At 43.7% G+C, this 10,332-nt stretch overlaps 1 protein-coding gene across 1 annotated transcript; it reads right to left on the bottom strand.

Annotated features, from left to right (window-relative positions):
- Window positions 1-342: 342 nt before the first annotated feature.
- Window positions 343-3,578, bottom strand: LOC119650404 (girdin-like). The gene has a single exon (XM_038053189.1). It carries the CDS (start codon window positions 3,561-3,563, stop codon window positions 444-446), a length of 3,120 nt encoding a protein of 1,039 aa, XP_037909117.1. The 5' UTR covers window positions 3,564-3,578; the 3' UTR covers window positions 343-443.
- Window positions 3,579-10,332: the final 6,754 nt, after the last annotated feature.

The following is a 10,332-nucleotide window of genomic DNA, read 5'->3' as shown; positions in this document are numbered from 1 at the left end:
GAAAGGGAAGAAAAAAAGCAGGCAAACTTACCAAGAGGGGAACGGTCCAAGGTGCTTATGGGAGCATATAAACGAAAGGGTACGCCGAATTGTATGAACCTCCTGAAGAATCGACTTAGAGTCATAGTGGGAATACTCACAACTCACTGCAAGGTGTCAGGGGATTCTGTGGGGAGAAACCTCCATGTATGTATATTCTAGGACAAAGTCCGGCTACACCTAGAAATAGGAAAAAATTCTAAAAGGCTGTCAGTTATAGGATATTCAGGATGAAAATTTAGAGACATTGTCTGGATTAGTCAAAAGGGTCAAGTGCAATTGACATCTCCAAAAACCAGACAGTTTTTTTCATGTAAATTTTTTTTATTCCTTTAACCCTAAACTATTAATGCTACAGTTAAATTACATCAAATACTTAAATCTAAATTTATATCCAATCGATCTCATTTTTCCGACTTACTCTCATTCACATAAATCGGTTTCCGATATCCCGGTCGCAGAGAGTCCAAACTATTTATCGGCTCCCCCGACGTCTCAGGCGATGCATAGTTCGAATTTCTTCGATTATCCTCGACCTCAGGTTCAGCCGGTTCGATGTAATCGCCATGACTGACTGATGACTGAGTACTTAGATCAGAATAAGTATCCTGCACAGATCCTGAGGACGGTTCAGATGCTGGACTTACAGACTCCGAATCGTTTTGTTGAAGTTTCGACGGAGTTGAACTGGACTCATCAGTCAAAGATTTCCTACTACGCGTTGGAACCTTACTCAATAGGTCACTGCCAACTTTTTTCACTCGTTTGATGAGACTGGTCTCTTTCTTTTTTGTTGCATTTTCTGCAGTTAAATGTTGACCTATAATTTTCATTTCCAAGCGCTCCTTGTGAAATTTCAACTCTGAAACCTTTTGCAGATAATTTTCACGAGCGTCGTGATAGAACTGCTTGTCCTCCAAGGTGTGGCTTAATAATTCGCGATATTGAGTAAAGAGTTTGGAGACGTTTTCCATTAAAACCTTACGCTCCCTGGTTAGATTTGCGTTCATTGTCATTAGCATCTCACAACGATCAGCGAGCGACGTGTAGTCATTCTCCGCATATACAATGTCCTCGATTTTTTCACTGAGTTCAATAATTTGCTCCTTGAGACGTTCGTTTTCGGTTTGAATCGTATCATATTCAGCGTTCAGAGTTTCGTAGTCGTTTTTGTATTGGTTGCATGTTTTAAAAAGAGCTGAAAAATCTTCAGTTAGTTTTGCGTAGTCAGCTTTAAGGGCGTCTAATTCCTCAGGATTGGCCTTCTCTAGCTTCTCAAGAAAATGCTTGAGGTCCACGTCCTTATCTCCAAGATCAAGTATCATTTTTTTTAAGGTTTCTGGATCCTTCAAAGCTTTGGTTAAACTAACGTTGAGGCGGACATGGCGTTTTTCCCAGTGATTTTGATCACGGACCCAACATGGCTGGCCATGCTTCAATGCTTCGATTTGTTTAATGAGTCTATCCTTATTCGAGGCCAGTTGATTGTTCACTTGTTGGAGGGAGCTCAGTTTTGACTCCAAAGTTGAGACTTTGACAATTAAAGGATTATCTCTGAACGACGAGGCAGGCAGATCGCTTGATGTTATCCCAGCTATTTTCAGGAATTTTTTACGCACTTCAGGCGTGGAGAATACTTTGCCTGACATCAGAAATGCTTCTATATCTGGGCTTTCGAAGGCAGGGGCGTTAAATCCTAACTTTTGCAGATTTTTTTTGATGGCATCATTCGTTTTAGTTTGAAGTTCAAGCTCCTTTTGCATGTTGTTGATTTGGGTCTCGTTTGCAACTTGTTGGGATGCTAGTTTTTCGATTTGTTCCTGCAGGTCATGAACCTTTTGTTCCGAATCGACTAGTTTTACCAATCTTAGGTTTAATTGATTGATCTTTCCGGCTTGATCTTTGTTCTGTTCGGCCAACTCCTTCAGCTTCTTCTGGGCCCTTATCAGGTAGGATTTCAGCGTATCTCTTTGCTCAGTTACTATACGTATTTCCTCAGAGTGTTGATCTGTTGTCTTTTTATGTGACCGGAGGGCATTCAACAATTTTCGGTTCTGCTCGATAGCCAGATCGAGTTGTTTGTCATTTCCTAATTCTTCTTTGTATTTTTTCTGTAGGTCTACAAGCTCTGCCACTATAGACTCTGCCGCTGAAGTATCCTTTACAACTTCTATCTGATTCAATAGTCTAGAATTTTCCAATTCTAATGCTAGAAGCTTAGCTTGGACGCTATTTCTCAGTTCATCTGAGAGACTAATATCCATATGTTCGGTGGAGACATCACAAAATGAAACTTCCAGATCAGATTTCGCTGACAATGAATGCCTGGATAAATGCAGTTGGGTATTTTCGATAATCAGCTCTTCAAACTTGGCTTGTTCAGCATTGCGTTCTAGGACTATCTCGTTCAATTTTTCTTTGTAGTCGTTGACTTGCAATTCTAGCACTGACATCTGTTCGGAGAGTTGACGATCACGTTCAAGTTGATCTTCCAGAATATCCTTAGTCTCTTTAAGAAGACGGTTATCTTCAAGAAGCTGATCGACTCTAGCCTTATAGAACTCCGCATTGGAAAGCTTTTTTCGCAATTTCCGCACTTCAGTTTCAAGATGGTCTGCCTGTTCGATCCTCTCATGAGCTGCGTCGAGTTCGTCCCGATATGCGATTGCCCGCTTCGCTTCTGCATACAATTCTTGCTTCTCGCTCTGTAGCTTCTCTGCTTGCTTTATTTTGAGGTCGATTTCCGCTGTCAGTTCAAGGATAACATCTGCCTTTTCAGTTAGTTCTCGCTTCAGCTCGCGAATTGTTGACTTTAGCTCGGTAATTTCACAGTTTTTACTGGCCGCAATTGAGGACGCGGAAGATGCAATTTTTGTTATTTCAGGGCCGATTTTTTCGATGTCGGTGACTGCAGATATCCATTTGAAGTAGTAAAAGTTACGTTCATCTTGCATAGCTTTGAAACTATTGAACAAAGCATCTTCCTGAAGCAAGCACAAGTTGTCCTTACTCAAAACCAAATTACTCTCATCGATGACAAGCTTAATCATTTCGACAATCTCATGTTGGGTGGCCTCATCCAACTCTTTGATTTTTTCGATAAACACCTCCTTCTGGGAAGACTGCACAGCTGCCCCAAGGATTAATGTTATCAGCAATTTCAACTGTTCTAAGCCGGTCTTGCTGTCCGGTTTGAATCCGATACTGAAACAATCGGGTAAGGCCAGTATCACCTGGTCTAGCTCATTTTCGTAGAAGTCTCGAATATTCTGCACGATAGCTTCGAAGTTTTTCGTCCTTGCGGTCGCTAAATCAGGTCCGGTTGCGTTATCCAAGGGTAATATTGAATGCAGCGGATCTGGGTCCACTTTCTGCCAAACCCAATTTATAATTACTCCATCTAAGAGCGACGCATATCCGGAAATTAATTCAGATTTTGGAAGGTATAATTCGAGCCACGACACCAAGGCACAGTGAAGGAAATCTTCGATTTCAGCGGAAGACGCGATGTCACAAGCTGCCATTCTTATTCTTGTCCTTAATTCACAGAGAACAGAATAGTAAAATTGAAGCCACACGATGGAATTTTCAAGAACTTTTTCGCCCCAAATTGAACTTTAACTCGTTACACTCAAGGTACACTTAGGACACTTTAAATGGTTTAGGTAAACTGATCTCCCACAATGGAATTTTCAGGTATTACTGAAGGGTCTGACCAAATGATTAAATATTTATATATATGACAGTTACCTAGCTTCTATGTAACAAACTCCTTCTTGCAATACATCTGCAACACTGTCTACCTGCTCAATCCTTGAAAGCCCTCTTAATTACTCCAGATACTTTGTTAGGGTCTTTTATTTGGGTCCTTATTGAGATAGGTCAGTTTGCAGCAATCCTGCTCCTTTCTATCTGGTGATCGCCCGCCCATACCAAAAACCTAATTTGCAATTACTTGACAATAAACCGATACTAAATCGTGACCAATTTTTCGCCCCCATTTTAAACCAAGCAAATTTGCAGATACATTTTCATCTTCTAGAAATATTCAAGATAATTTGAATTTCCAAAAATATTTAAATTGCAAAACCTTCACTTTTCCTCTCAACTTTCCAGACAAACTAGTTTCATCTGTTTAGTTTAAAAAAATAGATAAATTCTCAAAATTTCACCGCGTAATGTAAACAATCCTCGTTTCTATGCATCTTTTTGACTCTTAAATATTTTAATTGTTGGAAACTTACGATGGAAAACAGAATAAAATGAAAATTACAACACTTTCCTATGAAAATATTTAGTTTCTTTTTTGACTCAGTGCCAATTAAATGAAGACTATTCGGGTGTGACTTCGCAGACTAAAAAATAACTTCATTTAAATGAGCCACTGGCAGCAGCGAGCTCTTATTGCTGGCCGCGTTTGTATGCACTCCCAGGATTTATTCGATTCAAAGTAATTCATCAAAAAAACAGAGAAACTCACTTAGCTAAATACAGGAGACACCTAATTTCAAAAATTATATCATTAAGTTGAGAAAATCTTGGGGTCGTAAATTCTTCAACTTTATTGCGTCGTTAAGATATAAATCCATCCCAGAATTTCTCTGGTGATACCACTCTGACTTTTAATTTACCTACCATCCTCCCTACAGGACTAAATCCTAAAATTTCCCACCCTAATTAAAAATCAATCAAAATCGAAAAAAGGCTCACCAATACGAGAAGAAATTATTCAAAGCATTTCCCTGAACATTCAGCGAATCATTGATGTGTAAATCTGGAAAATTTTTCAAGGATGTTATCTCTGGCTCTTCAGCAATTCCACTATCATCCTCGGTATCCGTGGTCTCCTCATCATGTCCGCTCATTCGAAATATTATCGGAGACATTTTATCGAAGAAATCCATTGTCGATATCTCTCAGATAACGCAGGATTCAAACGACCGTAATCCGTTTAGTGTTCATACGAGAACCCCGGAATAGATTTAATCTTGAAAATATCTTTTTCAGCGAATTATCACAATTAAATTGCATCCAACTCTAGCTCGTTAACGGTGTACGTATCCTTTTCTCAAATATAATTTGGCAGTCCGTTTTCAACCCGCGAACCACTCAAAACACTTTAACGGTCCAAAAAAAAATCCTTCAAGGTGGCAAAAATCTTCAAAAATTTCACTTTCCAAACAAGAAAGCAACCGAATCACCACCTGATATTTGAATTTAATTTTAGTCTTTTTATTGCAATTTAATGGAACTGTGAGTCAGCTACCTCGGATAATGTTTTTATTTCCTTTTTATATTTTTTTAGGAGGTAACTTGCACACCTAGTTGTAGTTAGCTGTATGTCAGCACTTACTCAAATTCGAGCACTACGGATGGCTATTAGTGGCAACAGTTGTACTACCGTTGACGACCAAGATGCGCCACCACCGTGCACCACTAATTAGATATCCCAGAATATATGCCTGTGCTGGCAAAAGATTTTAAGAACAAAACATAAACAGCACAAGAAGTTTTGTCTCGGAAAGTTTTGCAATGATTTTTGTTTGACTTTTTTCAACACACGTTGGCTAGTAGATACTTGTATCTATCACGCTTATTATTAAATACGCTCGGTACCGGGATACACTTTAGGAATTCGCATGACAAGAGTCTGTGCCAAAAATGCACATGATATCGTATTTGCAGAGCAATGATAAGACCTTTTCGAAAGGACTGAGTGACGGTATTTTTCGACCCCTTGGCTATAAAACTGTAAGGGATAACTCAAACACGTATAAAGATCAGACCAATATACCCACGACTTGGCAAAGCTGTCAGTCGAACCCACATCTTTCCACAAAGCATATCTTTTCCCGAAAAGGCTCTGCCACCCACTTTATTTTATTTTATTTTTTTTTTATGGATGAAGGTGGAAATCTTAGAAAGACGCTGCTGTGCCAGGTTGCAGGAGTGTGTGGGATTCGCACCCAATAAAACCACCCCCACTCTACCGCCTCTACCCGCGGGACCACCGTGAAGTATTACTTCGCGGGGGAGACTCTGGTTCGCTATACCAGCTCGTCCATGTCACGTCTCCGTCGCGCCGCCTTCCGAACTCGATCCAACTCCAGGAGTTTTGTCTGCACCACGGCTACTGCCTCATTTACCGCCATCCAGTTTTCCTCCGACTTCAGCATGTCTTCCACCAGGTTGGAGGGCTCGATTTCCGCCCCTAAGATGCTGTTCAACCTCCTTTTCTGCTGCAGAAATCTGGGACAATGGAACATAACGTGCTCCGGGTCCTGGGGTGTAGCACCGCATTCAGAGGAGACTCGTCCAACTCGAAGCGATGCAAGTACTTCCTATAGCCACCGTATCCCGTAAGGAACTGTGTCAGGTGGTAATTCAATTCTCCGTGCTTTCGGTTGACCCATTTCTCGATACACGGGATCAATGTGTGGGTCCACCGGCCCTTGTCGAAGTTATCCCATCGTTGTTGCCACTTGCTACACAACTCTCTCCTGATGGCTTTTCGGAAATCCGCATTCACCTCGGCTGGATTTGCCTTCCGTTTTTCGTAGAGCCAGTGTGCCTCGCCTGCTAGAAGATCTATAGGGATCATTCCTGCGATGACACACACTACCTCCGTCAACGCCGTCCTAAATGCGCTGCACACCCTTAGCGCAATTGGCCGGTATGCCGAACTTATCTTCCTCCGGTTGACAGCGTGGTTCAAGGCTCCCGCCCAGACAGGGTCCGCGTATAGCAGGATCGACCTCACCACTCCCGCGATGAGTAGCCTGCGACTATACTTCGGCCCTCCCACGTTAGACATCATCCTCGCAAGGGATGAGCTGGCATTTGCTGCCTTCTCTGGCGCATAATCCAACTGTCCCTTGAAACTCAACTTGGCATCGATCATCACCCCCAAGTATTTGACAACCGATTTTGAGGCGACCTCACGATTACCAACCTGGATGGTAACCGTGTTGTTCTTCCTACGGTTGGTAATGAGGACCGCCTCCGTCTTTTCGTCCGCCAGGTCCAGCTTGGCCATTCGTAACCATGACTTGATGGTATGAATGGCTTCATTTGCATAAAGCTCCACGTCCTCGGGATACTTTGCAATCGCAACTACCACCAGGTCGTCCGCAAAACCAATCAGCGTTGTCTCCTCCGGCACGCGAAGGCCAAGCACTCCGTCGTACATTATGTTCCACAGCAGCGGTCCCAATACAGAACCTTGAGGCACACCTTCTGTCACAATGTACTCCTTCGGCCCGTCGTCCGTCTCGTACCAGAGAAATCTGTCCGGAAAGTAACTCTCGATGAACCGAGCCAAGTAGCTAGGAACACCCAGTTTGGCCAAAGTGCCCTTAATCCAGCCCCAGTTGGCTGAGTTAAAAGCATTTTTGATGACCAGCGTCACCAGAGTTCAGCATTTGCCCATGGCTATTGCATTTCGAGCCAATTCCACGACCTTTGCTACTGCATCGACCGTGGAACGGGCTCGCCGAAGCCCATATTGCCGCTCTGAAAAACCACCCACTTTATGAAAACCCACCAGTTATTATTATTCTCGCACCGCGTCCTTGAAGAACTATTGTGCCCCTTTTACTGGTTATAGTGTACCTATTGATCATAGTATCTCAAGCAGGCCTATACCCGTCAGGAACTTTAGTATGTTCCCTACTTCCAGATCTTTCAGCTTTGCATCTAGTATTAAGTGTTCTCCCAGATGTATCGACCTACTTTGCACAAGTGCCGGACACTGTCCCAGGACGTGTATAGAGGTTTCGTCCTCCTCCTCGCAAAACCTGCAGGCAGTGTCGGTAGATATCCCTAGCTGCCCTAGGCGATAGTTCAGCCGGCAATGACCAGTGAGAATCCCCACTATGATTCGGAGGTTCTTTTTGGTGAGGTTTAAGCAATCTTTTGTGCGCATGGGTTCGTATCCCCCAATAAGCACCCTGGACTGCTTCATCCCTGGTTAGCCCGCCCAATATAGTTCCCTCAACCGTTTCTCTTCATTTCTTAGATTCATAGCCATGAAACCGTTTTCGATTCCACAGAAGGATTCTGGCCCGTGTAAAGGCGTCCCTGCTCCCTTATTGGCTGGTTCGTCCGCTCTCTCGTTGCCTTCCAACCCAGCGTGGCCTGGAACCCAAAGTATCCAGACCTTGTAGGACAAGCCAAGTGTATTCAGTCGCTCGAGTCATTCCCATACCAGTTTAGAGTTCACCTGGTTGGACCTAAGTGCCTTGATCGCTTCTTGGCTATCGGTAAGAATAACAATGTTCTGACCCCTTCCTTTGGATACTAAAGCAGGCACATTTATCTAAGGCGCATATTTATATCTTCCTTCGGTTTAGACAGCTCCCCGCCTCACTGAATATTGCCTGCATCTGTATGTACAGATGGAAAGAGGTTAATCCCAGAAGGACCTCCAGGGATGCCGTTGGCTATCGGTGAGAATAGCTATGTTCTGCCCCCTGTAGTTCCTTTGCACCCACCAACCCACCAGTTACTTTACATCTGCGTGACCAGAGTCCTACACCCAAACAGCTAGCCAGACTGGATTGTTCTCTTGTGAGGAGTTGGCAGATCTCCCATCAGGCGCGACCCCCGTCAACGGATAGGGCATACCTATTGATGTGTAAATATGTGTTCATGCACTTTCTTTTCTGACTGTGCATGGGCTAGTGTTTACTCATCCCTGGGGCGTAGACCAAAATGGCTATGGGAAGGATATCCAGAACATAAAACCACTATCGAAGACGAGAGAAGGAGGAAATTTACGGTGCAGAGCCTCGGAACTCCAGCTCCGTAAGCTTTTGGGAGTGAGCAAATTCCCGCCCTCCCGATAACCACAGCGCCTCGGTGGTGGACAACTTGAACACCTTACCTTATAATTCCACAAGTGATTTGGATCTGGAGAAGGAGGTGTTCAAGCGAAGTACGACCTTACGGAGAACACCGGTAACAAGACCAAAAAAATATGAACTCAAGGCAGATCGTTGGACGACAAAAACCGTGATAACACTCACCGCATATGTTCTAGGACCAAGAAAGGGACCCATTCAAAAGAAGCTCGTCAACTTCGAGATCACCACCAATGTGAAAGACGGTAAAGGATACGATACAGGCTAGGTCAATAAACGCCAAAAGTGAAGGAGCGTATAAAAGCAGTAACCCTGACAAGAGCCCCGATCCGGAGGCATTACCCTTCATCCAGCTTAGGACTAAAATAGTTGAGAACTAATCAAATTAGTCTATAAGCTGCTCTCATTCCTGTGCTTTGAATAAATATATCCAGGGGCGGCAAACTCAGTAATGTATTTAAAGCTACCGGATGTCGCGCTCATGGCACCGATGATACGCAGACGCACAGTTCTTTACAGTGTGACTAGCTTAAGATGAAAACTTTTTTGTCTCACCTTAACCCACCACACTCATCATCATGAACGGCGCAACAACCGGTATCCGCTCAAGGCCTGCCTTAATAAGGTTTTGCGCCGAGGTCCACCAATTCGATATCCTTAAAAGCCGTCTGGCGTCCTGACCTACGCCATCGCTCCATCTTAGGCAGAGTCTGCCTCGTCTTCTTTTCCTACCATAGATATTGCCCTTATAGACTTTCCAGGTGGGATCATCCTCATCCATACGGATTAAGTGACCCGCCCACTGTAACCTATTGAGCCGGATTTTATCCACAACCGGACGGTCATGGTATCGCTCATAGATTTCGTCATTGTGTAGGCTACGGAATCGTCCATCCTCATATAGGGGGCCAAAAATTCTTCGGAGGATTCTTCTCTCGAACGCGGCCAAGCGTTCGCAATTTTTCTTGTTAAGAGCCCAAGTTTCCGAGGAATACAAGAGGACTGGCAAGATCATAGCCTTGTACAGTAAGAGCTTTGACGCTATGGTGAGACGTTTCGAGCGGAACAGTCTTTGTAAGCTGAAATAGGCTCTGTTGGTTGACAGCAACCGTGCGCGGATTTCATCATCGTAGCTGTTATCGGTTGTGATTTCCGACCCTAGATAGGAGAAATTGTCAACGGTCTCAGAGTTGCATTCTCCTATCCCTATTCTTCCTGTTTGACCAGTGCGGTTTGATGTTGTTGGTTGATTCGTCTTCGGTGCTGACGTTGCAGCCATATTTTGTCTTGCCTTCATTGATGTGCAGCTCAAGATCTCGCGCCAATCACCGCCTGCTCGATCTGGATGAAGGCAGTTTGTGTGTCTCGGGGGGTTCTTCCCATAATGTCGATATCGTCAGCATAGGCCAGTAGTTGGGTAGACTTAAAGAGG

The sequence above is a fragment of the Hermetia illucens genome, chromosome 2 (genome assembly GCF_905115235.1).
Source record: "Hermetia illucens chromosome 2, iHerIll2.2.curated.20191125, whole genome shotgun sequence".
Lineage (NCBI taxonomy): Eukaryota > Metazoa > Arthropoda > Insecta > Diptera > Stratiomyidae > Hermetia > Hermetia illucens.
This window is presented reverse-complemented; position numbering and strand designations above follow the sequence as displayed.